General features: G+C 39.0%; 1 protein-coding gene across 4 annotated transcripts in view; it reads left to right on the top strand.

The window, feature by feature from the left end:
- LOC125240810 (homeobox protein araucan) overlaps positions 1–17,894 on the top strand; it is a 157,875-nt gene that overhangs the window by 130,425 nt on the left and 9,556 nt on the right. For 3 of the 4 annotated variants that reach the window (XM_048148929.1, XM_048148931.1, XM_048148930.1), the window contains exons 3-4: positions 9,293–9,405; positions 16,849–17,165. In XM_048148929.1, coding sequence (XP_048004886.1) covers positions 9,293–9,405; positions 16,849–17,165 — 430 coding nt within the window. Of the gene's footprint in view, positions 1–6,076; positions 6,233–9,292; positions 9,406–16,848; positions 17,166–17,894 lie in introns of those variants that run through there. The other variant, XM_048148932.1, reaches the window with a different exon arrangement.

Genomic DNA, 17,894 nt, shown 5'->3' with positions numbered 1-17,894 from the left:
CGCCTAGCCTGAGGCTCGCTCCGGTCAGGGCCAGTAGCCAACAGTACGATCCTTGACAAGTACTTATAGTCTCTCTATCGCTCTTCCGTATTCCGCGGTCCGCGGCAGAGCCAGTTGCGCATCCGGCGTCAACGATTGCACTTTTGGCTATAGGACCGGTACTCAGTAAGCGGCTTCCAGCCACCAGCGGGGCAAAAGTTTATGAACCGTCAAATAACTTATCACCAGTTAATGCAATGAAATAAACGAGCCTTATTTATGAACCACCGATCACTCTTTTAGGGTTCGATTTGAGCGGCATAGATTAATCCCGGGGCCATTAACTGAGGGGCTTAAAGGGTTATTTCGCGTGCGAGGTAGGTACCTACTTACCGCGATGGAATTGCAAAATATGTCATATATATTATGGTTTTACACTGCTGTTATTATAGAATTATTATGAGTTAGTCCATATTTTGCAATTATGTTCTTTTTTTATTTAAATAATGGTTTTTAATATAAAATTATTCCTAATGTAGGATTTCAAAATTTATGAAGCTGCTATTCAGTTTGTTAATTTTGTTATAAACTCCCACATGCATAAGTAAGTTCGGGAATTCAGGATCTACAGTAAAATGGCGCATTTCTCGAGTTCCTTTTTAACATTTTTCCATTGAACGTTTTGTTTTTTACAGAACCCTCCACCGATTTCCGCGGCTAGGGTCGTCTAGTTGGCTTTTATTTATGGATCTTCTCGTGCGTGTGAATACGGTTAAATAGTGGGGGCAGCCCCTTCGCGTCTGTTTATATTTATTTGGGGTCCCGTAATGAGTCTATCTGACTCGCGAACCCTGTAGAGAATTGATTAATACCTTGTTAGACCCAGTGTTACGGAAAAAGGGGATTCCGGATTTCAACGTATCTTTGCTCTTTTGTTTAATTGAAAGTGTAGCCGTGTTACATGGAAAATAGAGCGCATTTTAAAAACAGGCTGCTTTAAGGGTTAGTAAATTGCATCGTGTTAACTGCGAATAAAAGATTGTTTATTGACTGAAGATAGATGGAATGGTTAATTAACAGTGTATATATTTTAATTACCCGTTTTGGGTGAGAGAATAGTCTATTTATGTAACCATATAGCCATAAGGTGTCGACTGTGCTTTGAGATTGTGACGGTGACTTTAACACGGTCTACTTGGTTGGCAATTTTGGCATCCACGTTACAGCGATTTTTAACGTGATTTTAACTAGCAAACATTAGTTATTCTTAATCACTTTTCGTTACATAATTATCTGTACGTAAAGTATAACACATTGCAGTGCATTTTAACTTTTACTCCTACTAACATATTATTCAATTGCATGATGCACGAGTATATTTGTATATGTCAAAGAGATATGCGTTCTTCCGTACCCCATGTCCACCAATGAGAACTCGATTTAATATCAACATTGGCACCTTCCTACCCTCACTCAGCTTATCTAATTCTAACACATCTGCTCTTTTTTTTCAACATGTCTGGTGGCATTTGTCAATCCACAATTCCACACTCGAAATACAAAAAGTTAATCCAAAAGTGTATTGTGACTATCTTTTCTTGTATTAATAATTATTTCTATAAATACTTGAATAATAAGACGTTATAAAATGCTTTCAGTTACCGAGATTACAAGAATGCAAATCAATTATAAATCGATAGGTACATATTTATCAATTTTATCATACACATGTATTATTTAGTACCTACCTTCTTAGACTGAAAATTTACAATGTGCAGTGCCAAAAGCATAGAATACCAATAAAGTAAGATAATAATGATCGTTATGAGACTTATGGGTATTTCGGGGTATTTTTTTTAATACACTAAATATAAAATTATCTATTATGGGTACCTTATCTTAGCCGCTCAATTGCTCAAAAATGTTGAAATCTTAATTTCTCGCTTTATGAGTATAGTAATTTGGACCTTTCATGTAAAAAAATAAATTTGGTTAAATCACATTAGTAAGTTTCATTACACGACTAATTATATTTCTCGAGGTTATAACATCCCTTTTAAACCCTAGTCGTGGTATTGGTAATACATAACATGAACAGCAAATCTAAAAAGTGTCTATTGTAAGTTTATTTTCTTGATTTTTTTTGTATTAGTTATGCAATTTTAATTTAAATAAAACGCTATTTTTAGGGTTCCGTACCAAAAAGGTACAACAGGAACCCTTAGTCCGTTTTCACATTATCCGATCCGATATCGGATGTCGGAAGGATTTCAATAGAAAAATCCAAGATGGCGCCTGTAATGTATGGGATATCGGTCCGACATCCGATATCGGATCGGATAATGTGAAAACGCACTTATGGTGCGACTCTGTCTGTCTGTCACATTGTTAAATATCTCGAGAACTACTTATGCTATCGATATGAAATTTGCAATAGTTATAAACATTGTGGACCTCTACAAGTTGAAAGTATTTTTTTTTAATTAATTAATATAAATGATAGAAAATGGCCAAAATGAAAGGGGGGCAAACTGAAAATTTCGAGTAACTAGGTCAAGTGGGGTATCGTTAGAAAGAGCTCAAATTGTACATATCAACCCCCCCCCCCCCCTCTATCTCCGAAGTTTACCAACATAATTTATGAAATTTTCACCAAACATAGCTATTAAAATGAATATTACAGGAAAAATAAAATCGTACACGTATCTTGAAACTTTTTTATTTATTTATAAAAAAACCTTTCAGATTTACATTTTCAATTTCAACACCCTTGCGGGTGTTTATTGTACCTGTATTTTTTAACAAAATAACAATGAAACTACCTGCTTTCAAATAGAAGCAAAATGGTTAAAATCGGTTCACGCAATAAACAATTATTCCATAAAAATCATCTTCCATACTAACTCGCGCGCATTAGTTCACTCAATTTGCCGATAGATGTCGCTGTACGTTGAACGCTCATTTCCTACATCGCGTTTTTCCTGATATAATGAGGTCGGTTCAGGAGCGTCCTTGCGACATGTCGTAAGTCGTAAACTATTGAAGTCGAATAGTCTTGATTTTATTTGGACGTTGTCTAACAATAAAATTGTATATTAAAATATTACTTGTTATGTGGGAAATTGAGTCTTGAGGGATTTAGTCAAATCTGTGGTTCTATGAATAACATTTTGATGATTCAACTATTGAAAGTTTGTACGGAACCCTCGGTGAGCGAGTCCGACTCGCACTTGACCGGTTTTTTTTATTATAAACTGGCCTCGCACCTGATGGAAGTGGCGACAACGCCGAAATATCAGTAGTAATTTTTCATCGCACGGGTGTATTTCGCGAGCTTCCATTCCAACATCCCCATCAGAGATCCTAGTCATGAGCAGTAATAAATTACAAAGAGCAAATCTAAGTGTCTAATGAGATATTTTTTACTTGAATTTTCTTTGTTTCGCAGTTTATATTAATTCGAAAAAAAATAGGTACCTACGTTATTAAATCAGAGTAGTAATTTTCATTACACGCGTATATTTCGCGAGGTTCTAACATCCCCATTAGATGGTAGTCGTGAACATACATCATAATATATATGTTGGAGGTGTCGGCGCGTGCTGGCTAATGTTGGGGGCGAGACAGTCATCACTCTTGGTTAGCGCACCACAGTCAGCCCCAAAGACGCACTTTTTAGGGATCCGCGAAGTGACTGATGACTATTATTAAACTGGTTCTTAAGGGTTTTGATACTCATTTTGTGTGTTCCTATAATTTTGTAATTGTAAGTTTTTATTACATCTTACTTTTATTGCTTTCGTAACGATAAAATGTTATATTTTAATATGAATAAAAAAATACGTACATATATATCTTCAGTTTCAAATAAGTACCTACCTATATTAGATCATGTCGTTTTAACGTTTTATATTTAATTTTGTATTGTCATACAGAATCATGTCTGGGGCCCGTTTCTCGATAGGTACAAGCCTTGTATTTCAAGTGTGCTAACTGTCAAATCATATGGATTTCCATGGAAACACACTTGTAATACAAGGCTTGTACCTTTCGAGAAACGGGCCACAGGGTCTCTATTAAGACATGAATCTAGGAACACTTTTTTTAAATCAATTTATATACCTACATAGGTACGCAGAAGAAATTATGAACGGTGATTTGCTTTCGATAACCATTCCTATCAGTATCTATTTTATAGTCAATCTATACATGAAATTGATAAATACATCTATTTTCAAAGCGCGTACATACAAATGGTATCACTTAACTAGGTATACACTATATAATTCTTAAAGTAATCTATATAAAATTCTTCAGATGCGCCAAATAGGCTCACAGTAATAAATCTCTTACGCAATGCCAATGGCAGCTCTGGGGTAATTTTTATCTCTGGCGGCACCAAAGAGTTGCGGAAGTGAATTTGTCTCTGATGCTGTGGGGCGCGCACAATGCGCTTTGACGTCACGTCCCTCGGCGGAAAAATGAATAATTATAATGATCTGATGCGTGTGGAAGTTACACTAATGTCGATTTTACAGGGACCATTATTCTTTGATATTATTTGGGTTGTAATTATTTAGGTGGGTATGATTTTTTTTTATTTCACTATATGAAATAAATTGTTGATATCAAGGTAAAAAGATTTAAATTACATGATTTATTTATTTATTTTCTTTTGTGAAAAATATATACATACCATCTCAGGTAAGCTCGACGTAATAGGACTATGTACACTCAGTCAAGCTGTGTAAGAATGTCCTGTAATATTTATTTATTTATATCAAAATACACCCTATTTTGATAGCGGGTCAGTAGGTAATGGCAGCTACCAGATCCCGTGCTGCAATGGTATTAGAAAACCTTCCTTCGATTTTTGAATTTGAAAATGGCGAAAATTGGCGTTTACAGATTTTGGAAAAAAGGATCAAAAACTTGTATGGAACCAAAAAAAATGCCAACTAGAAAATCCACAAATCGATATTTTCTTTAAATACCTACCACGTTGGTGGCAAACAGTTTTCCCATACAATTTGTATATATATTTTTAATTAAATTATTATATAATATATATCAATAACTCAATTTATAATATTGTACAGAAAAGTGTCTATACCTTAACTCTGTCGCGATGAATACCTAAAAGTTGAATTTAAATAGGTATTAATACTCAAGTATTTTATACATTACATGCCTAACCATTTTTAATATGTCATAATACTGGGAGGCTACTCCCATCGTTAAACTTTTTTATGTATGGTGCCTTATCTGAAAACAACCCGTAAAGTTACATTTAAAACTTTTCTTGTTAGCTAACTACGTTGACAACATAGTTCTGTCACATCAACATTTTTATCAGTATTCAACGTTAGTTTACACCCAATTAGCAACATACCTACATTTTTTCCATTTCAAGTATGACATGTATACTGATAGACGGTTTTATAACCAATACCACAGAATATATAATTGTTAGAACCTAAGAGTGACTCCACACTAGCGTCTTTTGTGCGTCGGCTCGGCTCTCAGTCGGGCGTTATGGAAAATAGTGTTGATAAACGGTGCGCGGTGTCGCTAAACAACGTCACAATCGCTTACCCTTCATATTAAGGAAGGAGGTAGGGCATAGCGCATGATATTCCGCTTTGTGTGGTAGGGCACAGCACAGCGGATATCGTCTCGCTCGAATCTAGAGCAGAGCCCAACTGGGGAAGTACCTCCGCCTTACAGAAGACCGCAGCCAAATAGCACTAGACCCTACTCATAGTGTTGTGTTCCTGCCGGTGAGTAAGGCTGCCAGAGCTCAACGAGGGTGCGGTGTGCTGATGACGGGAGGACTTACAGAACTAACTTGTTCCGTCTATTGTCCTTTGAGTCGTCGGCAACCCGAACTCTCCTTGGAACTTGTACACTCCTTTTTGCTGTGTACTGTACTTAACACAGCAAAAGGGAGTGTACAAGTTTCTAATGGGGTGGCAACGCGCATGTGACACTGTTTGAGTTGCAGGCGTCCATAGGTTACGGTGACCGCTTTACATCAGGCGGACCGTATACTTGTTTGCCACGACGTAGTATTTAAAAAAAAAAATTAAGCGTTTTGTAGCTGTCTCTCTTTATGCTCTTCTGTAGTGGTGCGACAGAGGCAGACTGCAACGATCGTCACGTAGCGTCAACGATTGGCACTTCGGCTACGCCGGCTCATGCCGACGCATGGGGGACTCTTGTGTGCGATGGCCCTAAACAGATAACTACAGAGGTACGCAATGCCCATGTACGACACAGAAACTGCCAGATGTAAATCACATCTTAGTTAATTTGCAAACGATTGCTCTAGATTGTGATTATCCTAGAGCTGTAATTAAATTATTATACCTTTTATAAATAGGACAGAAAGAATTTAATTGTGTTATCTAATTTAAATAACAGTTTTTAAGCGTTCCGTACAAACTACAAAGCTATGAGTGGCGGAACTAAACTACGAAGATTCAAAGCTTATTTTAAAGGAAAGTTATTTTTGTATTCGATGAAATATCTATAAGAAGTAACTGGTAAAATGTAGGGTAATTAGTTTTCATTGAGATTGGTTATTATTGCACCAGACCACCAGCAAGTTTTAAGTTTTACTAGTTAAATAGTCAATAAAACAACCAAAAGAGCCCAGAGCGTCAAATTGACTTGACAGGCATTTGAGTCATGGAACTAAATATGAAAAATGAATGTAAATATAATTCCTAGCCAATTAGTCCCTTAGAAGCTTTAAACAAGCAGAATTAACGACCTAGTGCAATAATTAAGTTATTACCTTACAATGCCTACTAACACCTCATTTAAAATGCTAATAAGTGCTTGCGTCCTTAGCGGGGGATATGTTGGGTTTACTTACCTGAAATTGTATTTATTGTCCTATTTGCCAAGTCTAAGTGTAGACTAGGCATCCATTAGTATAAATAAAACTGCGTTAGTGCAGAGTAATAGTCAATTAATTTATTACTATCGCAGTTTATGGCATTATACACTTATTGACAGGCTTCATTTCAATTCGTAGATTGTGGTCGTTAGTTTTTTTAACCCATATTGATTACTTTCATCCCCATAGCTGCTAAAAATGGCAAGAAAACTTAAACAGTATCTTGTGCTCTACCTACCCCTCTTAGGAACACAGGCGTGAGTTTATGTATGTATGTTATTCACGTTAATTTAAGAGATACCTCTTAAGACAATCAATGCGTTAATGTCAAAGGTAATGTTTACTTATTTAACGTGTCGTCAAATCATCATCATCATCATCATTTCAGCCATTAATCGCCCACTGCTGAGCATAGGCCTCCCTTCGTGTACGCCACTCATCCCGGTCCTGGGCTAATCTCATCCAGAAGTGTCGTCAAAACAATGACTAATCAATGTACTGTTGAAATTAATCCGGAGTATCGATAAATCACCAAGGCTCAGAAAAACCCCCGTGATTTTCAAATCACAATCATAATAAAGAACTCTTTTATTACAAGTTTGGAGAGAATATGGTATAACTAGAACAGGAGAGTGGAATAATAAGTCTCAGGACACAAATGCTTACCGTTTCAATTGAGAGTAATGAATCCTCTCAGAGCGGCAGATACGAGGGTGTTAAAACATTCTGTTACCGGCAATTACTCCAAGGTTCGGGGTTAGTAATAGTGCCCGGTTTCGTGTGCCCGAATGCTGTGTTTAAGAACAAGAAAATGTTCCACACTTGAAAATTACACCTAATTATAATATGGTAAAAGGCACAATGAACTTAAACGGTCTCGCGCAAATGCTAACTTTAAAATTTAAACCGTTTCAATAATTGCCGGCAAAAACTTTTGCGATACGTACCTACAGGGTGTAACAAAAATAGTAGATACCGCTTAAAGGCATATTTGGTATAGTGTTCTGATCTGATGATTAAGAAAAAAAAACGCGTAAATTATGACTTTTATACGTGGAGTGCTGGTTGACATAGAGCCCTATAAAAAAAATATTGTTACTGATTATGAAAATGTAAAAGTCATGAACTTAATTTTCAATCAGATATTTTCCTAATCAGGCAGGCAAGCATGGTCGCGCGATAAATGATAAAACATTAAGCATCAGGATAAAGAATAAAACATGTTTTATCATTTATTGCGCGACCGTACTTGCCTGCCAGAACACAATACAGAATATGTTCCTAAATGGATTCCTATTTTTGTGACACCATGTATAGTTTAAAATCGTTCAAGCCTGCGTTTATTTTATATCGTTCAACTCCGTCTTCGCTTAGCGCCATTGTTTGTAAATATACCTCCACTAGTATCCGTTATCCAAAAAGAGGGGGAAAATAAGCTGTTTTATTCAGTTATCTCGAACCAGCGCTCCATATGGGGGTATCATAATACTTTTCATTTTATTATCACGCTTTTCGCAGGGGGCCAAAGACAGGGGACGCTGAATCGTTCACACTTTTAATTTAGTCGCGTCTAATGTATGCGAATAGAGGGTACTGAGGGAGCCGGGGCCTCACTCGAGCACTGTTAAACAACTATCAGGCTCGGAGGGTGCGTGAGCCTTAATAGTTTTCCCCTTACTCCATACATTATGCAAAATACTCCAGTGATATGTCAGCCCGTACACTAGGGAGTTTTATTGTTGTTCCTGCGTTTATGCCCTTTTATGAAGTTAACTTTAATTAAATTGGAGCCGTATTTGTAAGGACGATTGACTGAGAGGTATTAGGCGGAGATTTATCTGCTTACACACGCTTAGTCATGTGAGAGCCTGGGCATTAGCTGGCGACGGATTAAAAAGATTACTTCCCAACTCGAGTTACAATGCCCATTATTTCATTAAAGTTTCGATTAATATATATTAATGAGTATTATAGTGATTTTAAGTATTTAGTCCAATACGAATAGGTATGTTCCTACCTACCACATAAAGGCGCTACTTGAACGGTCCTATATAGTTATAAAAAAACTTGCGGAACTCAATAGATGACAATTTGGCAAAAGAAATATAGGTCGGTAGATAATTGGTAAAATTGATATGTAATTAAAAGAAATATAATACTTACATGTCACAAAGTAATGAATGTTGATATAATACTCTCTTAATTGTTCTGGATGACTATTGTCATACATTTCAAATTATTACCTACATACTTTCTAGTTTAGTAGGAACATGTTGATCGACCTAAACCATAGCGACTAATAGAATAGTAAGATAACTGCGACCGAGGCAAACTTAGTGTAAGTTGTAAATAAAGTGATGATGGGTATAGTAGCAAGTTGTATGTTTATTATGTCGTGCGGTGTTTCAGAGCAACCCTTACGCACTGAAGGAGGGCGGCGGCGAGATGTCGGCGTGGACGTCGGCGGGCCTGCAGCCCTCGGGCGGCTACTACCCCTACGACCCCACGCTCGCGGCCTACGGGTAAGTCCCTCGGGCCACGGGACCCCAAAGGTCCATTGCCAGCGCCACTTTAGATAAAGCCCGCGCCGCGCCGCTAGGATTAACATAACACTTCCCTATCGAGACTTATCTCTCTAAGAGATTGCTATGCGAAGGCTCGTGTTTGTTGCTCGCTTTGACTTTAATAAATTTTGTTGTGTTGTGCAATTGTAACCCTCCAGTTGTTGAGCCACGTTCTCGCTGAGTGACAGCTCGTAATAATATTAATGCGTCGAGATTCGTCTTTTGTTGCGATGTGTTGTGTGGTGCACATGTTCGCTCTAAAACTCGCGCGTCCCAAGAGAAACCAACATTTCTTTTTTTCTTTTTTTCAACTTTTGATTTAGTTCGAGACTTTGACTGACTTTAAGAACTGTAAAGTGGACATTACAGTCGGTATCGTGACACCGCTTGTCTCGAAGAGCTTAGCATTATAAGTCTTTAAAAGGCTGTTTTAATATGTAACAAAATCTTCCGTATAGAATTTCCACTTTGATCTTGCCGTTTTGACACGGACTAATGTTATAAGATAAGTTCACACTCTAGTAAGTTGCGGACTAAAAGTTTCAATGCCCCGTCAAACTCATGACAACCGACACACTTCACGAGCGGGGAAACTTTTGATGTGCAACTACGTAAACAGCTTCGGTTACAATTTAATTACAAGTATAATAGACATATCTGTACCATTCTCAAATGTACCTGTTGGTATATCTACTGAAGATATCATATGTTCTCATAGATATATTATCGGATCGTTTCATATTCAATATATTATACCTACGATACTTAGTTAGGGCCACTTGCACCAATCACGTAACTCAGGGTTAGTGGGCTGTCAACTGTCAAATTCCATATAAAATGGTGGGTTAACCCTCGATATAACCCGCCACTTTCGTTTGTGCAAGTGGCCCTTACACAAATAAAAATATAATTAATACACCAACTAGAGTACCTAGTTGTTCCTAATTATCGTTATAGAAACTCTAAAGCGAGCCAGTGAGTCTTAAAAAAAGCGGCACATAGTAATAAAGCAAAGAACGACAGATTTTAGTAAATATGTATTATTCTACACTAAATGAATAGTCATCTCATAACAAAGCTACTTCGTTCGTGAAATACATATTTCAATTTATTTACTGTTGTAGAAATCAATAATACTTACTCTGTAACCAAAGAGCTACCTGTACCTAACATAAATACCCAAAACACGTTTTAAGATAACAATAAAAAAGAAATAAAAACCCTCTATGACGCTTAATTACCATGATTCTCAGTAGACGAATCTATTTACGAAAATAGATTGAACCGTTTAAGTGTCAGCTGGCAATAAACGAATATAGCAACAATGCGTACGTATGCGTCGCAGGAATGTGGTATTGAGACACGTGAAAATTACGTAAGGTACATAACATAAACAACAACAAGGTACAACAGCTTCAAGAAACAGGTATTCAGGGTTCTCTAACGTCACAATGCATAAATGGCTCTCCTGATGTTCCTTATGTCCATGAGCGGCGATGACTGCTTCCCATCAGGCGGCTCGTATGCTCGTTTGCTGACTATAATAAAAAAGCTTCAAATTCTCTAAATACACCTATAACAATGCTATAGCAACAATCGGGCAAAACAACAACGCTGAAATTCCTGTAAAAACTGTCATACATGATTTGCCTTCCACATTTTTAACTCTTAAAACTGGTTGCCATAATCCTTTTCCCATTTGCTTCAGCGGCATGTACATTGTACGGCGGTACGTGCGAGCGACGAATGCCCACGTAGCTACTAGTGCTACTACCGGGCGAGCCTCCCTGTCGCTCGCGAGCTCGCCGCGGTCGAGCGACAGAGAGTAACTGTTCACATCCATTTCGCGATAGTGGCTGATTAATTCAGAGTTTTTCTTTGATCGGACGCGTTGCGTTGACGTTTTCGGCAAACTTATCAACCCGTCAGCCGCGACGAGCGGGGCGTGCCAGACGACGCTTATTTATACTATACTCAACCGCCAACGTGCCTAATTTATATAAATTTCCAATGGCCGTCATAAGACTGTCATAACAATGTACTATATGCTCGCATCAATCAAGCAGAAGTTTCACGGTAACCTAAAGATTTATCCCTCCATGAATCACGTTAAAACTGCCTGAAAATAAAAACAAATCATGATACATCAAAGCAGAGTTATGCTGACAATCCGGCTCCGCTCGACTTAATATATAGCGGCGGGGCGTTATAATCTAAAAATAATTAGAGGAGACATTAGTTTTTATGCGTAAAAAAGACGCAGCGATACCGGTGCTGGGACGCGCACGGAAATACTCGGTGATATATCGCCACGCGCGCAATTGTCCGCTGCGCTGCGCGCACAGGGTGATCTACGTCCGTCATTCGCCCGTAAATGTTCACCTCCGGCTCTTACAAGTCCCACTCGCAACACTGAGCGTGAAAACATCTCTCAAATCCATAAAAAACTGTCTCATTATACCATTTCCGTACATCGATCAACTGCATCAACAAACAATATTCATTCACTTGCAAACCACGTAATTACCAGCAGTTGGCAACGAAATTGTTGCATATTCATTTCAAAAGAAAAACTTCACAAGAGTCTCATAAAACGTTCCGGGCCGCAATAAGTTAGCCGGGCCGAATAAATAGGAGGAGCACAAAGGAACGGGTACGGTGAAAAGCGTACATAAGCAACAAAACTTGGCTGGCTGTAGGCCCACTTCAGTTAAGTACCGTTGGCTCGACGTATTATTTCGAACAGCCTGTAATCTGCCACGCCCGCCGCGCGCCGAAATGAAAAATTACTCAGCTATTTTTAACATAAGAGTGGAGTACAGAAAACGTACAAAAATTAGAGAAAAGAGGGAGCACTTGTGCCGCACCATTGAGATCAAAATAAGCAGGAAATTACTCTCAAGCGAGCGGGCGTTCTCTATGGGAATTATTTGTGTTACTGTACTATAGGAGCGATCTGGGCTGTTGAGTTTCAAATAAATCGAACAGCAAAGGGCGCAATGATGGCACTTGCGATTAATGAGGTGCTTAAAAATTATATGTATTTGTATATACCTCGTTGAAAACTTTTTTAGTTCTTTATTGTGATATTGCACGGTGATTATCGTAAAAAGCTGAAAGTAGATCTAAACATTATAAAAAAATAGGAAGAACTGAATTTATAGCGAATAGGAAATCCTAAAACAAAACATAGTAAATCAAAGCATGTACAGAAACATGAACCAGTATAAACTATCAAAATGGTCAAAGTAACAAAAATATTTTGTAATTTTTATTAAAGCTATTTTTAGTTGAAATAACTATGAAAAAACCGGCCAAGTGCGAGTCGGGCTCGCGCACAAAGGGTTCCGTAGCAGCAAATATAATAAACTTATTATGTCAATTTATACACCTGACTTTGAGAGCTGATATCTCAAAAACCGTTCACTTTAAGAAAAATGTTTTTTAGAAAACTTTATATCATTTTAAAAGACCTTTCAATTGATACCCCACACGGGTATGTACATCGAAAAAAAATTTTCATCCCTCAGTTACATGTATGGGGGCCCCACCCCCAATTCTTTTTTTTACTATTTAGTGTCATAATTTTGTAGCGGTTCATACAACACATATTCCCATCAAATTTCATCACTGTAGTACTTATAGTTTCCGAGTAAATCGGCTGTGACAGACGGACAGACGGACAGACGGACAGACGGACAGACGGACATGACGAAACTATAAGGGTTCCGTTTTTGCCATTTTGGCTACGGAACCCTAAAAATTACTCATACACAATTAATAAGGAATCAAGTACCTACAGACCGCATGTTTAAAAATTGTTTGTAAGAACCGAAAATTATACTTCTATACGAACATTAGGAACAGTAGACTCAACGTAAGAAAACGACGCAAAAGGGAAACAAAAGACAAAAGGACTACGTCTCACCCTGTCGCGTAAGTAAATGGAAATGTTTTCTATCTCGGTGCTGACAATTTACTAATGTGGTAGTAGAAAAAACAGACATTGTCATTTCTGTTGCCACTTTTTTCTATATTTGATAGAGTACGAGTATTTTATCATTACAATGGAATGTATTCTCTCTCACCTGGACAAATTTATTCGTTAAAAAAACTTCTTATTGTGCAGCATAGGTTACATATGTAGCGGTTAATAAATATACGTTAATATGTTCTAACACATAAATAAGTAAGAAATGTATTAAAGAAAGTAAAATCCAGTTTATAATTCCAGCGCCAAGTAAAAAGCTCTGTGTAAAACAAAAAAACGCTGCCGCAAACACACGCGTCTCATAAAGGCATAAGTTCCACAAAAGATACGTACGGAAAGCGATACAACAAGGAAATAAACGCAACAATCTCGTTTCTAAAGCGTCTACTCGACGCGCACTCGTGTTACGAATCCTAATTCTAATTCGTCCCGAGCCTCCCGTTGGGAAGAGGGGGTGTATTACTTATTTACGCGGACGTACATAGCGGTGCGCTTTACGGGGGTGGGCACGTAGAGGCCACAATTCCCCCAAGTGGGCAGATCGTAAAAACCCCGATACCGCGAATTGAATACTCGGGAATACGTAGTGATGTTTTGGTTGTACGGCGCACGCCGCCCGCCCAGCCGAGCCGCGCTCAGCCGCTCGCTCGACTCGCACTCGCTCGGCGGCGGGGCTCCGTTTATTGCCTATTGATAGCCTCCTTGTTATTAAGCAGTTTACCTAAATTATACTGCCTCTATAGCTACAAATAAATTTCGTTAATGTTCCTCTACAACGACTGTTTTATCTGGGATGTTTCGCTGTAAAAATGAGAAACAAAGGTCGACATTTCAGAAACGAGTGTCGTGTCACATAAATATGCAGCCTCAGTTGACTTATTGTGTAAACGTAATAAACGTTCCCATAATGCTCCACAATGATACATTTGCGTTTTAAAATGAGTTGTCACGGGGGCGCCTATTTTTAAATGGCGGGTAACGAATTTGGGCGCGTTACTTAAGTTTGTTTGAATAGATTTGAAACGATCGAGCAGGAAACGTCAGAGCGTATTAATCCCGGCATTAGTCGGCGGCCGAATATAACGCATAACTCAAAGCGCGCCGTCGGTTTTATGTTTTCGTCTCCAAATTAACGTTTGTACAAAGTATTTCCGGTCATGAAAGTATTAACATATTGTGGGAGATGTATGCGTCTCGGGGAACGGCGTAAGAGTGCGGCGACGGTAAATACTTGCGACGTTGTCGGCGCGAGCTGCTGCGTCACCGAGGGCGGCCGTAAGTGGACTACCTAAATTAATTAGAAAGCTTACGGGCCGAGCTCACAACCGCTTCAGTGCTATCTCTTATACATATGTGTATGCCATGATAAAAGGAAATCTATAAAAAAAACTGCTACAAACAAATTAACTGCTGCTGAAGGTACCTACTCCTCAAAATTTTAACCAAATATATACCCTGAAAATCGCGCATAATCGTTGTTTAATATTTTAGTGTTTTTGTTATTTGAGCCATAATCATAGGTATTGGTAAAAAGCTTGCTTTACAGGCCATGATAAGGTACAAACTGTAGGTTAGTTACACTTTTTAACGAAGATTTAATCAAAATTGTATATAAAGTCTGTAGGTAAATATAATTGTTGAAGTTGTCAGCTCACATGTAGCGGGCCGCTGGAGCGCTGAGCGATCCGGCGCCGTCGTCGGAAACCGCCGTTTCTCAAGAGCTTATTCGTGTTCAAACTAATGCGGTTCGGTTTCAGAGGCTTTACATGTGATGCGCCTCTGACACGCGTATTAAAACGTTTAAAATGGTTTTTAAATATGTTCTGGTCGTGGTCGTTTGCGCGAGTGAAGGCAAGATGGCGTCGCGATCGATGCCCACGCCCACGCCTGCGCTGCACGCCCTGCAGTTGCACCGCTGCACCGGACCGCCCTCTGACGCGTATGCTGGCGCGAACGGAGAACTTTGGAGCAACTTCAAACAAACCCTGCAATGTGCGCGGTTAATCTTTACAAACTTCTTTGATTTCAAGTTGTATTAATATTGTCTTCGGTTACCGCGATAGTTACCCATGAAATAAAACTATGGAAACGCGTATAATGAATTTACAATTCATCCCGACGTTTCGAACACTTTACAGCATTCGTGGTCAACGGGTGACTGAGTATTAGGTATACAACTCATTAGTAAATAAATACATCGTGAAATTAATTAGTATCTAGTACCTACGTATATAATAGAGTTTTTCAATTAATAATATTTGAGGTACTTGCTAAAATAATATCTATATGCAAAATAAATCTACCTATATATTCGACTAAGTAAGTACACTAAATGTTTCCAATACTTCCTTGATAATGCAACCAATTTTTCAATACCAAAACATCGTACCTACTTTATATGAATGCGTTAACATGCTCACATGCTCATGACGGAAAGGGCGAAACGTTGTTTACTGCTTATGTATAATAAAAATGCATAACTACTTTCAAACTTGGGCAGACAGATACCGTTTCTCAGTTTTATTACCATTCTATAAACCAGCCCGACCAGTATACGAGCACAAAATAGAGTAACTTACAGTAGAACAAAATGCCATCACTTTGCAAATCACATCACGTCATGCTCCGCTCGCTGAGTCGAGTGCTCCCCGCGCGTGTAACATCCAACTTTAAATTTCAACTTCAGTGTTCAGTTTTGCTTGCACCGCTCCCAGGATCTCGGTTCATTTTTTAACTATTTTCACGCGCGAACCTATTTATTGGGCCCCCTTAGACCGCGCCTTTGTCATGTCGGCACAGAAAATCGAAGTCAGGTACGAGTAACAATCGCCAGGGGGAAACGCCGCCACAAATACGCTTAGATGTGGATGCAAATGGGACCGTAGGCCCTAAAAAGTGTATCGAGCGCTTCGTGCCGCGATAGCTTTATTTTTGCTGCCGTTACGAGAAATCTATTGCCTCAAATAAAACGCCTATCTGTTACGAATTTAAAAGCCACTTTATTGTTCGTTCAAACGACCCGGCTCATCCACCGTAACTACATTTTACATAATGTTATTATTTTAGAAGCTCTCCGTAATAATGTTTAGAATTTATGTACCTAACCCATCATTAACTTGACGTTAGATGTTGTTTTATACTGACAGATAGACCATTATCATCTGTTTTATTAATTTGTCCGAATTTACTTTTCTGTTATCTTACTTTTAATGCTCACAACTAAAAGGTTTTGTTTTGGATAAGGACTAATTTTATTCAAGTGATATTTATGTACACACTGTTTCTTAGGATAACTTGGCTCAACAACATTTAAGCACGTGTTAAGTTTTATTTGTATTAATTCTAAGGCCGGAAGCGTATGCAGTCTGTTTTCCCGTTAGGTATGTAGATAAATTTTTGTTTGTCGACAGATATGGAGCGGGGTACGATTTAGCTGCGCGGCGAAAAAATGCGACGCGGGAGTCCACCGCCACGCTCAAGGCGTGGTTAAACGAGCACAAGAAGAATCCGTACCCAACGAAAGGCGAGAAGATCATGCTCGCCATCATCACCAAGATGACGCTCACGCAGGTCTCCACGTGGTTCGCCAACGCGCGCCGCCGCCTCAAGAAGGAAAACAAGATGACGTGGGAGCCCAAGAATAAAACTGATGACGATGACGACACCATGCTCTCCGACGATGAAAAGGACAAAGACGAACAGGACGACAAAATCAAACCTCACAAAGGTACGCTGACGTTGACCGTGGCGCGTCCGAGAGTAGACTTCACCGGCCGCCCAATAAATCTATCAAACCTTTGCTTTCCAAACAAATTTGGGTGGCCTTAAACAATGAAGTCACTGCCGGATGTTGATTTATATTTATTATACTAAATTAAGTACCCAATATATCGTGCGTGTTTGTATAATATGACTGTTTCAATGACTGCGATGCGAAATGCTTCATGTCCGTTACAATTGTTTTGTTGAACTGCCGCTGCGAATTATAATGAATTATTGCACTACGCTAATTTTGTGCCGGTGTGGGTAGTGCGTACTATTTCATGTTCGAATCGCACCGATGTTATTAACCGTTTAAAATTGCTTTAATTTGGTCGGTGTATAAATCGTCCAGTGAATTGGCTTAACGCTGAGGGCCGGAGGGTGAGCGGGACCCGGAAGGAGGCGAGCGGCGGTGGAGGCGGCGGGCGGCGGGGACCCAGCCGTGTAACTGTGCGTAACCGCTCCTCGGTCCCGGATTTCCTATTCGTAGTAAAGTGGGCGGCGCCAAGGTCCAAATTTCATATAACGTTTCTTCCGTTCGTCGGAACACGGGGCGACGTTCGGAGGTCGCGCTCAGCTTGTACTACGATCTGCCCTACTTCGTGCTCTTGCCAAAGGATTTGTCGACTTCGTGGATCGTTTCTTTTATGAGGATATTCCGCTGGAACGTAGGTAAGTAATACGGTTTCGGGGA

The sequence above is a fragment of the Leguminivora glycinivorella genome, chromosome Z, assembly GCF_023078275.1.
Source record: "Leguminivora glycinivorella isolate SPB_JAAS2020 chromosome Z, LegGlyc_1.1, whole genome shotgun sequence".
Classification (NCBI taxonomy): domain Eukaryota; kingdom Metazoa; phylum Arthropoda; class Insecta; order Lepidoptera; family Tortricidae; genus Leguminivora; species Leguminivora glycinivorella.
This window is presented reverse-complemented; position numbering and strand designations above follow the sequence as displayed.